The sequence below is a fragment of the Myotis yumanensis genome, unplaced genomic scaffold (assembly GCF_028538775.1).
Source record: "Myotis yumanensis isolate MYYU_CA2020_CCGP unplaced genomic scaffold, mMyoYum1.0.hap1 SCAF_3, whole genome shotgun sequence".
In the NCBI taxonomy this organism is placed as follows: domain Eukaryota; kingdom Metazoa; phylum Chordata; class Mammalia; order Chiroptera; family Vespertilionidae; genus Myotis; species Myotis yumanensis.
In genome coordinates, this window is record NW_027223754.1 from 164,280,669 (window position 1) to 164,301,559 (window position 20,891).

Consider the following 20,891-nt stretch of genomic DNA (forward strand, 5'->3'; position numbering starts at 1 on the left):
TAAGATAGCATCTGAAGCCAAAGAAAAAGCCAGAATGTATGTTCCAATCTCAGGACTTACCTCGATGTACGCTGGCTCACTGCCAGCAGGTGAGATGTGGGGCTGCCAGTCTTTAGGAGGCTTTGAAAGGTACTTGGAATCTGTTACAACCCATTTGAGCCGGGGCCAACCTAAATCAAACCCCAAATAAAAATTGAATTGCCTAAGCCATACGGGAAGGAATTCACATTGAACTGGTCGTTTTAAACATCAAGAGACCAAATCAAGGTCATTTTATAATCAGTACAATATGTTTATTAGTTTTTAGTGACACATCAGTAGACATTTATACCTTCTTTCAAAAGTACAATTGTTCCACATGCTCATTCCAGGCCTTGACATTACCTCAACAACTGGGAGGTCCATTTGGCAGTGGAAGTCCACTGAGGTTAGTGGTCTATCCTCTGTCTCTACATGTAGCATTTAGCTTTAATGAACAGAGTGGTAGCTTTTTCCAACCATCAGCATAAAGGTTAAGGGTGTGGGCTGTGGAATCAGATTTGGGTTCAAATCGCTGCTCTGCCATTTATTAGCTGTGACTTTGGGCAAGTTACTTAACCTCTCTGTGTCTCAGTTTCCTCACCTGTAAAATGGGGATAATAATGGTACCTACTTCATAAGATTGTGAGAATAAGAAAATATATTTTAAGTACTTAGCTATTATTAAATTAAAACACTAATTAAAGCACTCGGCTTTAACTTTTAACTGATAATTCAGATACAAATATTACTGACCTTTAAACTGTACAATCTCTCCATTCTGTGTTTTTGGCAGCCCCTTTAGACAAACTTCACTGGTAAGAGCTAAGGCAATACCACAGCTTCCTAGCAAGAAGCCAATCTGCTGCCCTCCGGCATCCTGTGGAGAAGAGATTGTGAGCACAGCAGAGGAGTGAACGTGAGCACACTCATACCCAAAGCCTAACACTTAGCAATGCTCTGGCACTTGAGTGATAACATTCATGGAACCCCACTGATATCTGGCAACTCAAAAATCTAGTGACAATATGTTCTTCCAAATAGTTTGAAACATACAATGATTTCCTGAAGGCAAATAAAATATCTTGTGAATCTGACATTGCTAATGAATTCTATCAGCCAAATGTGACCATTTTATTCAAAGGTCAACAATGCTCCTCTTTTAGATTAAAGTCAAGCAATTAAATAAATGCTAACACAGTTAAGTTGTCTTGACCTAGCCACACCTCCAAATCCAAAAGCAAAGCAAGTCAGGTTAGAACAAAATAAATAATGTAAATGAACATCAAACGTACAAATTTACAATGTAAGTGAATGAATAGCTATACCCAAATACATATACTTATTACATTTTAAAAGAGGTAGATATAGTCTAAAGATTTTCATTAAAATGTTATCTTAAAAGTATCATTATGAAATCACACAAACACTGTCAACTTAGTATAAGAACAATCCTATGACTTCCTGAACAATCTAAATATACTATATCCCATCAACCAGAGTTTTAGAGATGTTACCAATTTGTTTTTTATTCCTTTAAGAAAATAATCTTTTTCTTGTAAATCCACACTCTCCATCATATTTGTCTTTATCATCAACTCTCAATAATAAACGTGAGAAAATTAAGGTTAAACAGCTTGAAAAATCATTTTGTTAAACTTGGAAATTTGCCACATATGCTTCATTTTAGTAGGGTTGATTTGTTATTAATGTAAAATCCTGTACCATAGAGTAGCAACATGCCATCACTGTACCACCCTTCAACTTCACGGAAATCCTAGGTCATATGATACAATTAAACCAAATCCTTTTACAAAAGGTCTTACCTATTGTAACTGAGGATAAATGTAGATTATAGTCTCTGAAGAAAGGGTGGTAATTGCTGAAAAGTCAAGTATGTCCCCATGATTTTTAAGTGATATATACAAGACTATATAATACTATAAATACTCTATCTTGGTTAAAAACATGTTATTTGCATGAAAGTTACAAATATTAATAATTTTTATATAACTTTCATGTTTTTAAAAAGTGAAACTTAGTACTTAAGAAAGCAGATGTTTCTAATGTCATGACCAAGTCAATGGATCCAAGAACCCAATGACCGCCATGTCACACAGACTACTAGTACATTCTTTTTAAATTTAGCAATGTTACCTTTCTGGTAAGAGGTACCTCTATAGGTACTGGAATTACTTCCGCCAGGAGACATCCATAAAAAGCCACCATAAACATGACTGGATCATTGTTGGGGTAAACCAGGGCTACCTAAAATGCATAACGACATTCAATAACAGAGGAATAAAAACAGACTAAGGCTTTCAATGTCACTCTGTAAGATATACATTTAAATATAAAACCTCTATCATGAACACAACAAATAAAACTAATTAATAGCCTAAGGAAATTAAGTTATTGAGAAGGATGCACAAATCTAAAAAGACCTCTGTCATTCCTATGATTATACTAGACACATTTTGGGAACTATATTGCAATTCATCATTATCCTAAGATTTTTCACTTAATTCTATTGGTGATTTAGCAGTAAACAACTCACCTTAAGTAGTAAGTTAATTACTTGTGAAACCTAAGCCAATTTACTTTAGTGCAAAGCTAAAGCAATAAAATAAATGTAACAATTTAGAGACCAGCATATTAAAGAATAAGCCTTACATCTCTCACAGAGAGCTATAAGCATCGAGGCTCTTACTCTTTGACAAATTCATTGCATTAATTCTTACTCACTGAGCCAACAATGCAAGTATTCTAGCATGAAAGGCATTTGGTAATAGGTATAAGCAATACTGGCAGAAACTATTATGGATATAAAGTTCATTCATTTACAAAAGATAAACAGTAAAACTTCTGTAATGTGTTCCAACCTGTGATCTCACCTGTAATATATCACAGGGATAACCACCTCTTCCTAATACTCAAGAAATGAAAAAACACAGATGTCACTATCATTTTGGAGTTTGGTTACTTGGCTCAAATATTTATAAATGAACATTTGAAACTTAATTATGTCGCCGAAACCGGTTTGGCTCAGTGGATAGAGCGTCGGCCTGTGGACTGAAAGGTCCCGGGTTCGATTCCGGTCAAGGGCATGTACGTTGGTTGCGGGCACACCCCCAGTAGGAGATGTGCAGGAGGCAGCTGGTCGATGTTTCTCTCTCATTGATGTTTCTAACTCTCTATCCCTCTCTCTTCCTCTCTGTAAAAAATCAATAAAATATATTTAAAAAAAAAAAAAAAAAGAAACTTAATTATGTCACTGGACTCTTGTTTTTCCTTCTTTTGCTTTCAAATTATCTAAACTCACTCTCAAGGTAAGTTCAATTCTTTCTTTCCTTTTTTTTTAATTAAAAATTTTTTAATAAATTTCAATTCAAACCTTCAAGAGTTCTTTTTTTAAAATATATTTTTATTGATTTTTTATAGAGAGGAAGGGAGAGGGATAGAGAGTTAGAAACATCAATGAGAGAGAAACATCGATCAGCTGCCTCCTGCACACCCTCCACTAGGAATGTGCCGGCAACCAAGGTACATGCCCCTGACCGGAATCAAACCTGGGACCCTTCAGTCCGCAGGCCGACGCTCTATCCACTGAGCCAAACCGGTTAGGGCAAGAGTTCTAAAAAAATACAAACTCCACAAGACATGTAAGTAACGCATTTTCTTCCTGCACACAAATGCCTAGGCCAGTGGTCGGCAAACCATGGCTCGCGAGCCACATGCGGCTCTTTGGCCCCTTGAGTGTGGCTCTTCCCCAAAATACCACGTGCAGGCGTGCATGTATAGTGCGATTGAAACTTCGTGACCCATGTGCAGAAGTTGGTTTTCGGCCTGGGCGAGTCTATTTTGAAGAAATGGCGTTAGAAGAAGTGGGGGGTGTCGGTCGGGCGCGCGAGGGGAGACGGGGCGCAGGTGGGCCGGGGGATACACAGCTCGGGGGAGGCACACCCGATTCATGCACGAGCTGAGGATGGGAGAGTTGGAAGGGGTTGACCTCAGCGAACGTACCTCAATCAGATTGAGGACATTTTTAGCAAAGGCCAGCTTAGGAGTACCCTAATTAAGTTAGTAACAATGTACCTACCTATATAGTTTAAGTTTAAAAAATTTGGCCCTCAAAAGAAATTTCAATCATTGTACTGTTGATATTTGGCTCTGTTGACTAATGAGTTTGCCGACCACTGGCCTAGGCTGTCAGGAGAGACAGAAGTACCTTCTTAGGGTTCAGTGAGGACTAGGAAACACTCATATGCCATATTTGTAAGTAGAAGCCATCCTTTAGGTGTTCTTTACCACAATGCAAAAATATTTTCAAAGGCTAGTTTAGGAGATTCTATAATCATGAGTCTCCTAAAAGCAAGTCTGTTGTATTGCTAGTGTTTCATTCTACAAATTCCAACTGAAAAGTAATGTTTGGTTTTAAAAAGTAATCATATTTACAAATTTATTAATAGGAAACAACCTTCAAAAATTAAAAAAGATTAATGTCACCTCCAATTAAAGAAGAAATTAAATGATGCCAATTTGTTCTTCTTAGAAGTAGCAATGAGTGTCCCTTCCTTTCTACATAAAACCACAGAAAATTGCTTTAAAAATTTTATGGGACTTTTTTTTATAATCCTCACCCAAGGATATGTTTGTTTGTTTTTTATTGATTTTTAGAGAGTGTGGAAGGGGGAGAGAAATAGAAACATTGATGAGAAACATCGATTGGTTGCCTTCCATATGTGCCCCAACCCAGGACTGAACTGTAACCTAGGTATGTACCCTGACTGGGAACAGAACCCACAACCTCTTTTTTTTTGTGTGTGGATGGGTTGATGCTCCAACCAACTGACCCACCCGGTCAGGGCGATGGGACATTTTTGAAAGAAAAAAAAAAAAATCAAAGTAAACTTTATTGCTATCTTTGTTATCTGAACATTGAAATATTTACTTCCAGAAAGACTCAGGTGTCCCAACTTTTATTAGCTCCTGAAGAGTTTGCTGATTATGCAGCTACAGAAAGAGACATGTGAATTTCCTTCAATTGATGAAGGTAAGAAATATTGCCTGGCATTGGGCCACCCTGGGTTGGCAACAAACCATTTTCATTTCCTAAGAATAAAAGTTATATAAATTATGCTGTTGTATATTAAAAATCCAGAATGCATATGTTCAAAAGCAATAAAACACCACCTCCCTAAAACCAAAAAGCAAATTGAAATTACCCTGTCTGCAGGTTTTAATACAGGTTCATTTTTGGTCCCCAGTTTATTAAGCAGTGTATAGGCCAACTTTAAACTTCTGCTCCACAACTTTCCTGGAAAAAGAAAAGAAAACAGTCATAGAGAAAACCACGGTACACCCCCTGCCACCACCCCTACCCCTAGCACGCCCACGCCTTTCTTCCCTCTCAGAGAAACATCCCCTAAACTCTCAGGGTCTCCACGAGACTTGCAACCAGGGGAGCAATAGGTGGTGGCAGCTCCTCCCGGACTAACCGCCCGAACCTCTCTCTAAGGCCCCCTTTTCTCCGACTTTCCAGTGAGCCGACAGTAGCCCCACCCTTGGTTCTCTTCTGTCAAGCTCTCTTCTGTCAATGTGACTCTTACTTGTCAGTGAGTCCACACAGCCCCGCATGGCTCTTTCCTGTAACAGTTCTAGAAAGCCAAAGCAGCCCCATTTGCTCTCTCCAGTTGCTTCTTCTACCCTAAGCACTTCCTTGTTTCACTGTCCCCAGCTTTAATAAACATTCTTTCTCTCTCTCTCAAAAAAAAAAAAAGAGACAGAGAGAGAAAAAACCACAGGCCTACCTCATCAAGAGGGCATTCAGTTCCTAAGCACATATAATAAGACAATGGCCCCTTCCAAATGACACATCAGACAAGCATGGCCTCCAACAGAGAGCTCCTCCCCCACAACAAATGTTTTATTATTCACACTAGTTTATGGAAAGCCAGTCCTGCCTCCAAACAGCAACAACAAAATACAGTACTGGAAGCTCATTCAGGTTTAGATCATTTTTGAAATTATTATTTTTTTAATATGTTTGTATTGATTTCAGAGAGAGGAAGGGAGAAGGAGAGAGAAATAGAAACATCATTGATGAGAGAGAATCACTGATCAGCTGCCTCCTCACAACCCCTGCTGGGGATCTAGCCCGAAACCTGGGCATGGTCTCTGACTAGAAATCGAACTGTGACCTCCTGGTTCATGGGTCGATACTCAATTTTCTGAAGTAATCTGAGTATCTTTAAAAACAGTCTGATGTGAGCTGATCACACTTCAAGGCAAGGAAATAATTGCTTATCACAAGACTGAAAATCAGAAGACTACATCATTCTAAGCTTTTTCTGAAGAACCATTTACAAACATGGCATTAGATACGAAGTAACTGCAAAGCAAAAATGTGACTCATAATTTAGCATTTCATATTACTGTATTTCAGTGAAAACAGATAGTAAAATGAAAATAACTATGTGAAACATCGATATACTCAAAGATATGAAATAAACATGAAGAGATTTAGCCAGCTAACTGCTTTCTTTAAGGGTTATATGGATGAAATTAATATACAGCTTCTGAAATGAATGCTAAAATCTGTTTGGGGGTGGAAAACCTATTCTCCCTTATTCATGCTTCCTTCCTTCAACCATCCTTAGAAATTCTTACTTATATTATGGAACAAGTAAAAGACAAATCGTATTATTTCAATAGATATGTTAGTTTTATTTTACATTTAACACATTCAGAGGGGCATCTAAGGTTTAAACTCATATCAATTTCCACAATTCTTTAAATAAAAACAAATTTAGGTCTACGGACAATGTGCTCCGATTGTAAAGGGAAAAAGGAATCTGTCTGAATAAACCAGTACAAAATCTCACAGTCCAGGTTAAATCTACTCTTCTTGTTATTTTTTTCCACTCTTCTTGTTATTAAAAAAAGTTCTTTTTTTTAAGAATTTATAAAAGAAAAATAATTTACTTTAAAAAGTTATTTACAAAAGAAATAGAAAACTTTAGCTAGGATGCAAAACTAAATGGAAAAGCACTGCTTCTTTGTTTATTGTAGAATTCGGTGCCTAATATAAGCAAGAGGCAGGATGAAGTAAATGACAAAGATCTAAAGAGTAATCAATTTCAATTTTTGGATAAAACTATATGGTTTTTACCATACACCATTAATCCTGCCCAAATGTCTTCTTAAAATCCTCTCTTAATGTTAGAAAACATCAGTGGATGCACAAAGTCTCTTCTTTTTTGCTCTACTATTTATTTATTATTTTTTTTAAACAGCGCTACCCTTCTTTTTTTAATATATTTTTATTTATTTCAGAGAGGAAGGGAAATGGAGAGAGAGATAGAAACATCAATGATGAGAGAGAATCATTGATTGGCTGCCTCCTGCATTGAGGGGTTGAGCCTGCAACCCAGGCTTGTGCCCTTGACCGGAATCGAACCCTGGACCCTTCAGTCCTCAGGCCGACACTCTATCCACTGAGCAAAAACCAGCTAGGGCTCTTTTAAAAATAAGCTGCCTTGAAAATGTCAGGTTAGCAAAGTAAAATATTTGGTAATAGCTGTACTTAGAACTTAGGGTCCTATGAAAATAAAAGATCTACTGAAACACAATGACCAGCAACTGCGAAATACCAAGATAAAAACCCCAGCCATGATAATCTGGAGAATTATTAGGAGAAGAGGAAGGAGCTGGAACCTTGAAAACTCACCGTACGTGAGAGTGTAAACTGGCTTCCCTGTCACATCCAGTGCAGTCAGACAGGGGCACTTGGCTTGAGTGGTGCCCCAGCGCTGCAGAGCAGATTCCAGAGCAGGAGGCCAGTTACAGATGACTCCTAGGGGCTCCCCCTTCACAGGGGTCATCTGCCGTCCCTCCGGCTTGGGCTGGTTAGGGTCTGGCTGAGGTACTGAAACAACAGAAATGAGATCTGATATAAGTACAAATACCAACCAACACAACTTAGGTCACTAATCCCAAATACATGTCCCTTTTCCTTTCATCTTTATCTAGTTTGAACTCACTCTGAGAAAAGAAAGGACATTGTTAGAAGTGGTAATCCATAAACTGGGCCTTAATTCACTTTCCCACATAACTGTAAAATCATATTTAATTTAATTTAATTTTATGCAACAAGCAAATCCTGAGCCTGACAAAGCAAATCACTGAACACATAGAAAAGCATAAAGAATAAATTTCCTTTTAGTAATTTCATAATTTTTAGTAAACTTGTTTTTAAATCTTTCATTTGTGTCCAATGTCAGAGAGCCAAGTTCCATTTTACCAGGTAACATTCAATGAAAAGGGACTGAATGGTGAGTCAGGAAAATCAAGCTGACATTCACTTTTTACTAGTGTGACCTTAGGCAAACTGAGTTACCTGAGTCTTGTTTTTCCTCATCTGTAAAATGGGGACAGTAACAATTATACCATAGGGTCAGTATCAGACTCAAACCAATAATGGGCATGCATGCTTCTTCCATGGCCAATCCCTTTGCCACATGGTGAACTCGTACTCATCCTTCTTAAGATGTAGCTAAACTAGTGCATTCCCTGGGAAACCATCTCCCGCCATTTCTTCCTCAGTGCTCCCACACCATGTGGTAGCCCACCCTTACTAAAGCACTGAGGCTCCTCAAGGGCTTCTGATACTGTACACGTTTTTTCTTATTTCTCAGAGTGCCTAATACAAAATGCTCAATCAATTTTAATTAACTTGAACTGAATTTGGGGGAGATAGAAAAGCTCTAGATCAGCAGTTCTCAACCTGTGGGTCGCAACCCCTTTGGCGGTCGAACGACCCTTTCACAGGGGTCGCCTAAGACCATCCTGTATATCAGATATTTACATTACGATTCATAACAGTAGCAACATTACAGTTATGAAGTAGCAACGAAAATAATTTTATGGTTGGGTCACAACATGAGAAACTGTATTTAAAGGGCCAGAAGGTTGAGAACCACTGCTCTAGATTATTAACATAATCATTCCAGAAACTAGCAGTGAAATATATTTCATATTCTTTCATAAAACTAAAGACTTCAATTTTTCTGCAATAAACAAGTATTATTAAAATAATAAAAAGCAAAAAAATACTATATATTCACAACAGGAAAGATAATTTATACATGTAATAAAAAATTAAGTATTTACTGAGTACCAATTATATAAACAGGATGTGATAAACAGTGAGAAAGTAAATACTGCATCTGTTATTCTTTGACAAACATTTATTTTTCCTAATGCTATGTGCAAGGAATACAGCGTCCATGCCCTCCAGGAGTATCTAGAATACAATGCGGACACACACACACACACACACACACACACAGAGCTAAGTCAACATGAGCAGTGTATGACAGGTATGTATAGAGAAGGCAGGCGGGAGAGGGCCACACTGCCCAGCTTAGGGGGTGGGATCCCTCACCTGTAGGAGGTAATGTCTGGGCTGAGTCTTAAAGGAAGGTTAGGAGTTAGCCAGGTGAATGGGAGGTAAGAGAAGAAGCACAGAAGGGACAATGAACAGAATGAGCAACAGGTATTAGATGGGCAATTGGAATATGAAATAAATTATATTTTATAGCTCAATTTAATGAGAGATTTGAGAAGCTCACTAAAATATCTTGAGTAGTTTCACTTCCCAAATCACTGTCCTTCTACTCTGTATCTTTCCAGACCCTAAACCATCAGATTAAGTAAAAAGAAGAATGTGGATGAAGCTAAGTAAATGGTTTTGGTTTTGCAAACCGACTACATATGGCAGGCACAGTCTTCTGGTGATAAAAGTCTGTACATTGTTGCTGTCCATTAGGCCTCAATGCAGACCTCAGGGCACACTCTTTCAGACTTCCAAAGACATAGGGGTATCTCTTTTCCAAAGGTATTCTTTTTGTTTTTGTTTTTTTTAATTTTATTGCTTTTTTTATTTTTTACAGAGGAAGGAAGAGGGATATAGAGTTAGAAACATCGATCAGCTGCCTCCTGCACACCCCCCACCGGGGATGTGACCGCAACCAAGGTACATGCCCTTGACCGGAATCGAACCTGGGACCCTTCAGTCCGCAGGCCGACGCTCTATCCACTGAGCCAAACTGGTCAGGGCTCCAAAGGTATTCTTATTCAAATAAACAACTGTTGCCTATTTATAACTAGTGACAAGCTGTTGGTTCTATTCTTACAATGAAAATTGTTTCAGTATGATTTCTATTAAACCTTGACCTTCATTTGCCTGGTCAATACACAGTGCTAAAATGACTGATAAGGTTATTATTGGCATGAGCACCTTGGACATCAGTGCATTGAGAAAGATCCCCTTAGCTCAATGAGTTCACTGACCCTTACAGAAACAAAAGTTCATCTTAACCTCATGTGTCAGGTTGCTTGTTGCTTCCTGCTGCATAAAATGGGTTAAGACCAGATCTAGGCTATTCATGTTCCGATTTCCAGTAACAGGTCTGATGTGAACAAAGCCTACTATTAGTCTCAGGATGTAGAAATGGAGTACAAAGCTACCAGGACTTAGTTCTTCTGACAAAAGCTTTTGTTAGGTAGATCTATTTGTCACCTAGCTTCAATAATTATCAAATGGTCACTCTCGGTTCATCTATGCCCCCAGGGGGTTCCCCTCCCAATCCTTCCTACACATCATATGATTTCATCCACAAATTTTTTAAATTACTGAATGAATAAATCACTGACTATCACCACTTCCTCTATGAAGCTTCCCCTAACCACATGGATGCAACTGATTTCTTTCCTTCTCCAACTACCTGTATTAGTTGATACATATTTAGTGGCTAAACTTAGTTCTCACATGTATATATTTCCAACAGGTCTAAATTGTAAACAACATAATGAAAGAAGGAAGTTGACTGTATTTGGATTACCTTTTTCACCATCTACCACATTATCTTTTTTTTTTGTATAATATATTTTTTATTGATTTTAAAGAAAGGAAGGGAGAGGGAGAGAGAGAAACAACAATGATGAGAGAGAATTATTGGTCAGCTGCCTCCTGCATGCCCTCTACTGAGAATCAAGTCTGCAACCTGTCATGTGCCCTAACCAGGAATTGAACCATCACCTCCTGGTTCACGGGTTGATGCTCAACCACTGAGCCACACCAGGTGGCCTACCACGTTCTTTTTTTATTTTTACTTTTTTATATTTTTTTCCTTTATTGATTAAGGTATTACATATGTGTCCTTAACCCTCCTCCCCACCTACTATCCATGCCCTCACCACCCTGGTGTCTGTGTCCATTGGTTAGGCTTATATGCATGCCCACGTTATCTTAAAGAAAGCAGACATATATATGTGTTGACTGGCTGATTTAACAAAAAGGTCTGTTGTATCAAAAAGACTGGGCAAACTTTTGAGTGTGACATTAGTATTCTAGGATAATGCCAAATATAAATAATTTTTCAAATAATGTATTCGGGAAAGTTCCAAATTTCAAAGAGCATATTTTCAAGGAAAGTTCAATGCTCCATAGTTATCTCTTTGCTTTTCTCTCCCCGCCCTCCCTTCCTATTTATCATCTGAGATCTAAAATATAAATGATCCTTAGGGGAAAAGAGCAGAAAACTATGAACTCGTTCAACCCAAAATGATGCCTTGCTCATCCTTAAATCCTATAATACCTGACATGTAGTAATTGCTTAAGAAATGTTTGTTTATGGTACTATTACTACTACCTTCCACAATTTCTTCAGAGTCATCCACAAAAAATTCTTTTAAGGGAGGCCTTTTGGGTCGTTTCAGAGTGTTGAGAAGCTGTTGGATTTTTGTGGATACTCTGCTACTGACAGGAACACCTATAAGGGAAAAAGCGGTAAGTTAAAATTAATTGATTTCAGGGATATTATAGTTCATCAATTCTCTCAGGAGTTTTTATTTCTAATGATTTTTGGCCCTTTCCCACAGTCTCATCCTATTTCAACTGGGACAAATAAATACAAATATGTCCATGACAAGTTTTGACAACAGAGAATAAATATGGTGCTATTATTAATATATTGCTTAAAGATTTCACCTACTCTCCCTTTTCTCTTATAGCATTCTTTTCTTTTTACATATTCAGGTTTTTGTTCAAAGTATCTTTTGAGAGTACAGACTAAGTCTGAACAAGTGTCATTGTGGCCACAGTGCAGGCTGCTGAAAAGAGTGTGCTCAGGATGACTTGTGTTACTGCATTTCTACTCCATAAAAACTCCCTACCATCAGCTGTATCCATAAGGCTGGACCTGTTGGATCCTTTGTGCATGCCTTTAACTATCCCGGAGGGGGGCAGATCAATATTTGCTGGGCGTATTGAGGATGATGATGATGAAGAGGTAGTTGTAGTGACGTCAGGGGGAGCAGAAAAATTCTCTAAGAGGGGAGAAAACAAAATTTAGAATTATATTACATTCGCAGTAAAAGAATTTTTAAATCATTTTGTTTGTTTGTTTTGTTTTGCTTTGTTTTTAGCAAGGAAGAAAACTATGGGAATGAGCTCCTGCAAAACAACCTTTGAAATCAAATTCTACCAGCAAGATATAATGAGAGCACAACAGGTTAAGCCAGGGCTTATGAGCTTTCCAAAATTATTAAAAAAAACTCGAGTAGTCTTAGTAAGATCAAATCCTCTAACAAATGTTTCTCAAAAACACGCTTTTCTATGTAGAAAGACTAGTAAGGAACCAATATTACATAAAAATAATCCTAAATAAAATAAAAATTATAAATGACTTCAAAATGAAACCAAGTGAGTATGATTATATAGCTATTAATATTCTAGTCTGTTGAGCATTTCTTCATGTTTATGTTGGTTTATCTGTAATATTTCTTCTTCCATTGAAGACAGAAATAGTACCTTGAGAATGGGTCAGATCACTCGAGTTTCCAGATGAAGAAAAACAGATAGGTCTACTTTTAATTTTTTTTAATCGACCCATAGGTAACTTGGATCTACTAGATACAGACCAGGTTCTTCCCTTGCTGTAAGCGTGGTTAGTGTTACTGTACTCTGCTTCATGTATGGATTCTTAATATAAAGGAACTGAATGACATAAATTGGAAGAGAGCCATTCAACAGGGATGTGTTACAAAAAAGTAGAAGAAGAAAACATCTGGAGAAGTAAAAAAATGAAATTAGAAGTAAAATATACAATTCACAAGACTAATAAAAAGCCACTCAAAACTATAAACGGAAAAAATAATAATATAAATAATTTCTAAAATCAATTCGAAAGTAAGGTCCCAAACGTCTGTAATTACTAGTTCAATAGTTTTTAAAGTTTTAAATATAGTACTAACTATAAATAAATAAATAAATAAATAAATAATAAATATAGTACTAGCACAAGTATATTGCAGTAAATCTCTTCTGTAGGATAGTGTGGTAACAAGTGTTAAAAACCTGCATTTTTATTATAGAAATACATCCTAAAGACATAATCAGACAACTGTACAAAGTTTTGTGTTCATGAATGTTCACCCCAACACTTTTTATATTAGCAAAAAAATGTATAATACTTAAATGTCCAAGATTGGGGAATGGCTAAATAAACCAGGACATGGCCATACCGTGGCATATTTTGAAACCATAAAAAATAATAGTATAATTCTATATTAATGATATAATAGATGTTTGTGATAAGAAAAGCTGGTTATGAATGTTTAGTGCAATTTCATTTTAGTAAAAATAAAACCTACATATTTATATGCAAATAAAGTCTAGAAGGATATATGATAAAGTAATAACATTAAAGTGTTATCATGGAAAGTAGGTTTCTAAATTATTTTATTTTCCTTTTATCAGTATTTTCACATTTTTCTATCAGAAACATTGATTACTTCTTTTAAAGCAAACATGCAAAAGGTAATAATGTTAGATAAAATTGTTCTCTTTTAGACCCATGTGAAAATAAAGCCTGACCCAACAGGAATGCTGCTGCCTCTTCCAAATAGAGGAGGCGCTGAGCACGCTCACCTGTCGCTGCTTTGGGAGGTCCCGTGAGTTACCGGGCAGGGTTAAGAGTGCAGGAGAGATCAGTGCTATTGGCACTTGGCTTTTAAATGTCGTCAATCATACCCTCAAGTAGCTATTGTCGTTAAAAATTATTGGCTCGAATTAAAATTTTTTCCAAGTTTTTCTTTTTAATTAATAAAATAACACAGGTGCAATCTCCCTCCTGGGAGAATACTCACACCTTTCCGCTCCCCTTTACTTTTCTCTCTCTTAAGCTCCAAGGACCCTTTTCTTTTGGCCCTGTAACTTTCTAAATAAGTTTCCTCTTATACGTTGAGAAAATAAAATAACAATATATATATAAGGTGATAAAAAAGGTCACTGATAAGAAAATTAAGACACTGATTGTCTAGAAAAAAGAGAAAAGTATAACAGACACATGATATGATGTTCACATATACATCACTTAGTGTGTCTACCAACCAATTAAGCAAAAGCAGGGAACTGAGCTGTATCTTTGTTTGCAGATGTCACAAACTCTTTAGAAACACACACAAGAACATAAAGCAGAGCCAAGCAAAAGCTACAGACACACCATACAGGTGCATAGGCAACACGGAGCAGCTCACAGAGTCCCATCCTCGGGCTGCACACTCCAGTTGTAGCAATAACACAGCAGCAAGGACCATAAATCCAGTCTTTACGCTAAAGACAAAGGGCCTGACTGAAACTCAGGTTTAACGTTTTTTGTTTGAGAGAACATAGATAATAATATCCTGGGGAAAATCTAAGATGTTAATATTTTAACACCTCTGATCAAATGGAATATTCTTCAACAGGGATAAACCCTTGCTAAGACTGGTGTTATATCTTGCAGCTTGAGTATTGCTTATGGAAATAGCTATGGCTTCAGGTGGGCAATACTATGCACAAAAATGCAGACAAATGTATTGCTGGTGTTTCCTTCTTTGCTTCATTAACTGCCATGTTCTTTCTGATTCTACTTTTTAGGCCACTCTGAAAAACCTCATACAGATCATAAACCCTTTTCTGAATACTGGGAGCCAAATGGGACATAATTTGGGCTTCTTGGGTAGACCCAGCTCCTACCTATTCGAGTATTGGCAAATACATCAGCTAGAGACCCACTGGTTCCTTTGACCTCTCCATGGGACAGCGTAGAAGATGCGGATGAAGAAGTGGACGATCCCTGAATTGAGCGGTTGATCCAGGACTCCGCATTCTGTAAGCTCTGTTGTAAGGCAGCAGAGAGCGCAGCTTGGCGTCTCAGAGAGCCCTCATCCTCGGAGGCCGAAGACGTGTCTGTGTGGAATTAGAAAAAAAGTTGTTCTCGATCCTGCCTAGAACAGAGACCTTTCACTTTTTGCTCATTGATCATACATTCAATTTTGACACCAGCAAAACATTCGCATTCTTAAGGTAAACTAATATGGCAAGCTTCTCCAGAATCACAAGGAAAGGTCTACGGACCAAAGCCTGCAAAAATAAAAGTCTAAATCTATAGGTAACTTTAAGTTATTTTCTAAAAACCCATTTAGAACATTTAAACTTCACTATTTTTCTGATCTGAGTTTAATCAATATCTATGTTCTTTGGCTTATCTTACTTATGTTCAAATAATTCTGAAGTGCTCAATCTCTTAATTATAGAACCCTATGATCAGATGCTACACTGATTTCAACAAGTACTTTTTTTTAAAATGAATGTTTACTGAGTTATGTTCATTTCAGTGGGTTATATGTTTTATTTTTGTTATTTTTTTAAATATATATTTTATTGACTTTTTACAAAGAGGAAGGGTAAGTGATAGAGTTAGAAACATCGATGAGAGAGAAACATCGATCAGCTGCCTCCTGCACATCTCCTACTGGGGATGTGCCCGCAACCAAGGTACATGCCCTTGACCAGAATCGAACCTGGTACCTTTCAGTCCGCAGGCGGATGCTCTATCCACTGAGCCAAAACGGTTAGGGCTCAACAAGTACTTATTAATGTTTACTTAAAAGGAAATAATCTTGATAGGGAGATATAAAAACTTATTTTAATTAACAACAACTTAAGTGTCAGTGAGAGGCTGGGGAACTGATGTGGAATAAGAAACAATGCTTAGCCTGAAGGCATTCATGGTTTCAGCAGAAAAAGACAGCTGGTCACTTGGCACAGGTAAGCTTTCCAAACATGACAGGAGAGGGCATTAATCTGTATTTCTCTCCTAATTCTCAGAGAAGAACTGTGAGAAATTCACTGATGTCTGTATTTAGCCTGGCCCTGACTTCAGAAAAATAAGGCCTAAATTAGAAAAGCATATTGAAAAGAAAAAAAAAAATTAACCAAATATAGGATAGCCAAGGGCAGCAGAAGTCAGGGATTTGTTCCAGGGCTCCAAGCTGACGAGGCACACAAATTGAGGGGCATTTGGTCTGATGTGAGAAACCCTTTAAATGTTTTTAGAGGTTATAATTTATGGCCTGTGGATTGAATTTCATTCATTTTTTAAAAAATTAAATGTTATGTGATTAGTCCTGTTGAATTCTTTCCTATAAGTCAGGTGAAACTGTAGGTCCATGTTCTATTTTGGCTCAAAGAACTAAAGCGATAACACTGCAAGTACCGACAATGGAAATATGAACCACAAAAGACTAATTTAATCTAGAAGTCAAATTCTGCAACTCCAGAGCAAGAGAGAAAGTTTATCCTTGCTTTCTGCTCTGGACTACCTCCAAATTATTACCTCATATTGAAGGAGATATGAGGCCCAAGACTGTTTTGTTTTGTGGTGTGTGTTTTTTTTACAATGTTCTACATAATCACTATACATGCCAGGAACTATATCAGGTTCCGAGGATCCTGAGATGTACGAGTTCTTATGAGATAGGAAGGGCCCTAAAAAAGGCTTACAGTCTAGCACAGGAGAGACACACAACCCCAGACTGTTCCACAGGAATACAACAGATGCTAAGAAATAGGGTAAGCAAAGGGTTTCACTCCAGGGGCACCAATCCAGTTGGGATTTCAAGGACTTCTATGTAAATGGAGCAAAGACTTTGAGGAGATAAGGGGCACCAGGTGAGGCTGGAGAGGTAGACAGTGACCAGACCTCAAAGGGATAAACAACGAGGTTCTTTAAAGGGCAAAGAGATCTATAATGCAAAAGGAGGATTAAAGGAAAATATAAAGAAACATAATAGCATCTGTCATGTTTTAAGGAAAGCATTTTGCATAACTTCCAGAAATTATTCTAACATTTCAGCTGTACCTTGGGAGACAGATTTCTATCTTTACAAATATGCTAAAGAAAAGGGGGTGGAGGGCTGGGACAGGTGAACCTGACCCTTAGAATAAAGTATTTTTAGAGTATAGATAATATATCTCTGGAACCCATAAACTTCACTAGATACTGAGGCTATCTTCATTGAATCATTTATTTTAATCTGTGTAAGTCTAAAATCAGAATAACCCAATTTTCAAAAGCTAGTAAAGGCAGTATTTTCATGATTAAGTTTATGGAAAACTGGCTTATGTTTCTATATTGAATCAATTATGTAATTAGGTATATTGTTTCAATTCAATTTCCTCATTGGCCTGCAGTCCTCCTCAGAGTGTTTAGTGACCACGACTGTGGGCGGCTTGGCATAGTTTAGTGGGGAAAACATGGCTCTGGTGTCGGTCTTCCATGTGATCTCTGGGGTCCACCCCTTACTAGCTTTGTGACATGTGGTAAAATTACCCATCTCAGAAGCCTGGCTGTTCAGCCATTCAATAAATACTACTAAGCACTTCACTAGTTTGATCGATATAAAAAGATGAGCAATTAGTTATGAGAAGCATAAGGTTGGGGAGAAAGAAGTGCCGGGTAGAGGGAAAGCTGGGAAGGGACAGAAAACAATCTTTGAAGATCTGAAAGAAATGAGACCTGCTGAAGCACAGGATGCAAAATCGGTAGTGAAGAAAGATGAGGGTGGACAAGTGAACAGCACTGGGTTGCTAAGGGCAGTGTAAGACGTGCTAAGAAAACTGGCTTTTATGCTAACTGCAGTGGTAGGCCAATGAAATGAGTCTACACCCAGAAAGCAGCCCCAGCAGTGACAGCACAATAGCAGGTGGAAAATAAGCATTAGGTCTCCTTTTCCTCCCAGAATAACCCACCCTATGTTACCTCACACAAAATGTAAGCACTTCTCTGAGACTGTATCTTTTTAAAAATAAAAACGAGCTCCCTTAAATATTTATGTTTCCCTGGCTGGTGTTGCTCAGTTGGTTGAGCATCGTCCTTGCACCAAAAGCTTGTTGGTTTGATTCCTGGTCAGGGCACATGCTCAGGGTTTGGGGCTTAATCCCCAGTAGGGGGCATGTAATAGGCAGCTGATTGATGTTTCTCTCTCCCTCTCCCTCACCCTCCCACTCTCTCTAAAAGTCAATTAAAATATATTTATACTAGAGGCCTGGTGCATTAAATTCATGCACTGGGGGGGGGGGGGGGGCGCGGGCGGGGGGAGGCCCTCAGCCCGGCCTGCACCCTCTCGCAGTCCGAGAGCCCTTGGGGAATGTCCGACTGATGGCTTAGGGAGCAGGCCTAAGCTGGCAGTCAGACATCCTTAGCACTGCCGCGGAGGCGGGAGAGGCTGCGCTCGCCAGCCATGAACCCGGTTTCTAGCTGAGCAGCACTCCCACTGTGGGAGCACACTGACCACCAGGGGGCAGCTCCTACATTGAGCATCTGCCCCTTGGTGGTCAGTGTGTGTCACAGCGACCGGTCGTTCCACTGTTCAGTCGATCAACAATCCTGTCACCCAGAAAATTGCAATGAATTAATAGAAATTCAGGGAAGATTAAATGAATGTTAATAGAAGTAAAGCTATCATTTCCCCATTGATTCTGCTCTGGTTGAACATGAACTCATAAATGTTTATCTGTTATAACTAAAGTCCCTTACCTAAGCTCTTGTATATGATGAGTACATCTACACAACACAAGACAACTTTGAAAACATAGTTTGCCCTTCAGTTTATAACTGATATGATTTTAACACAGCATCATTTTTTAAAAAATATATATTTTAGTGATTTTTTACAGAGAGGAAGGGAGAGGGATATAGAGTTAGAAACATCGATGAGAGAGAAACATCGATCAGCTGACTCCTGCACACCCCCTACCGGGGATGAGCCTGCAACTCAGGTACATGCACTTGACTGGAATCGAACCCGGGACCCTTCAGTCCGCAAACCGACGCTCTATCCACTGAGCCAAACTGGTTAGGGCTTAACACAGCATCATTTAATACTGATCACCAGAAGTCTAACCTCCATTTATAACCAATTAGGAAACGAACATTCTAAGGAAAGAAAAGCCCTGAGTTTACTAACTGTTCTTAACTACTGTAGCACTTTCAGTCTTTAGCCATGTGTGGAAATGACTTCCCTCTTCTTGGTGGAAAATATATTTATTATATCTAAAAGTGTTTATTAATTAATAAATTTAATTTATAAATTGAATTTAAACACCCACCATATCCACTCCATCCTAAGAGATGAAAGCAAACCTATACAAGGACTTGTACGTAGATATTCATAGGAATTTTATTTGTAACTAGAGGCCCGGTGCACAAAAATTTGTGCACTCCGGGGGGAGGGGGGGGTCCCTCAGCCCGGCCTATACCCTCTTGCAGTATGGGACCCCTCGGAGGATGTCCACCTGCTGGCTTAGGCCCGCTCCCTGGGGGGATAGGGCCCAAGCTGGCAGTCAGACATCCCTCTGGCAGCCTGGCAGCCCTTGGGGGATGTCCACTTACCAGCAGGGAGCAGACCTAAGCTGCAGTCGGACATCCTTAGTGCTGCTGAGGAGGCAGGAGAGGCTCCCGCTGCCACCGCTATGCTGGCAGCCATCAGCCTGGCTTGTGGCTGAGCAGAGCTCCCCCTGTGGGAGTGCACTGACCACCAGGGGACAGCTCCTGCATTGAGCATCTGCCCCCTGGTGGTCAGTGTGTGTCATAATGACCAGTCATTCCCAGTCCTTCTGCTGTTAGAGTCAATTTGCATATTACCCTTTTATTATATAGGATAGAGGCCTGGTGCATGGGTGGGGGCCAGCTGGTTTGCCCTGAAGGGTGTCCGGATAGGGTGGGGGTCCCACTGGGGTGCCTGGCCAGCCTGGGTGAGGGGCTGATGGGTGTTTGCAGCTGGTCATAGCCCCTTCAGGGTGGGGGTCCCCACTGGGGTGCCTGGCCAGCCTGGGTGAGGGGCTGAGGGCTGTTTGCAGGCTGGTCAAGCGCCCCCCACCCCCAGTGGGGACCCTCACCCCATGGAGGTTTGGCCAGCCTGGGTGAGGGGCTGATGGCTGTTTTCAGGCTGGCCACACCCCCTTTAGGGTGGGGGGTCCCCACTGGGGTGCCTGGCCAGTCTGGGTGAGGGCCTGTGGGCCATTTTCAGGCTGGCCAAGCCCCCCCCCCCCCCCCCCCCTCGAGACAGAAGCTCCCAGCCTCTCCTTTTTTTCTTTTCTTTTTTTATTCTGGGGTTTATTTACCTTCTATAATTGAAACTGTGTTGCTTTGAGTGGAGCTTAGAGCCGGGCCGCGGCAGGCGGGAAGCTTGGCTTCTTCCATCATTGGGGCAACCAAGCCTCCTGCTTGCTCCAGCTCCGTGGCTGCCGGCCACCATCTTGGTTGGGTTAATTTGCATATAGTAGCTGATTGGCTGGTGGGTGTGGCTTAAGGTGCAGCGAAGGTACTGTCAATTTGCATGTTTGTCTTTTATTAGTGTAGATAACTAAAAATAGGAAACAGTCCAGCTGGCATGGCTCAGTGGTTGAGCATTGACCTGTGAACCAGGAGGTCACAGTTCAATTCCTAGTCAGGAAATGTCCCCAGGTTGTGGATTCAATGCCC

At 39.3% G+C, this 20,891-nt stretch overlaps 1 protein-coding gene across 1 annotated transcript in view; it reads right to left on the reverse strand.

Annotated features, from left to right (window-relative positions):
• Positions 1–20,891, reverse strand: part of DIP2B (disco interacting protein 2 homolog B) — a 226,716-nt gene that overhangs the window by 52,112 nt on the left and 153,713 nt on the right. The window contains exons 5-12 of the mRNA XM_070410244.1: positions 15,101–15,313; positions 12,256–12,408; positions 11,733–11,852; positions 7,748–7,945; positions 5,244–5,335; positions 2,176–2,286; positions 775–898; positions 61–170 (exon numbers count right to left, since the gene is read on the reverse strand). Coding sequence (XP_070266345.1) covers positions 61–170; positions 775–898; positions 2,176–2,286; positions 5,244–5,335; positions 7,748–7,945; positions 11,733–11,852; positions 12,256–12,408; positions 15,101–15,313 — 1,121 coding nt within the window. The remainder of the gene's footprint in view (positions 1–60; positions 171–774; positions 899–2,175; positions 2,287–5,243; positions 5,336–7,747; positions 7,946–11,732; positions 11,853–12,255; positions 12,409–15,100; positions 15,314–20,891) is intronic.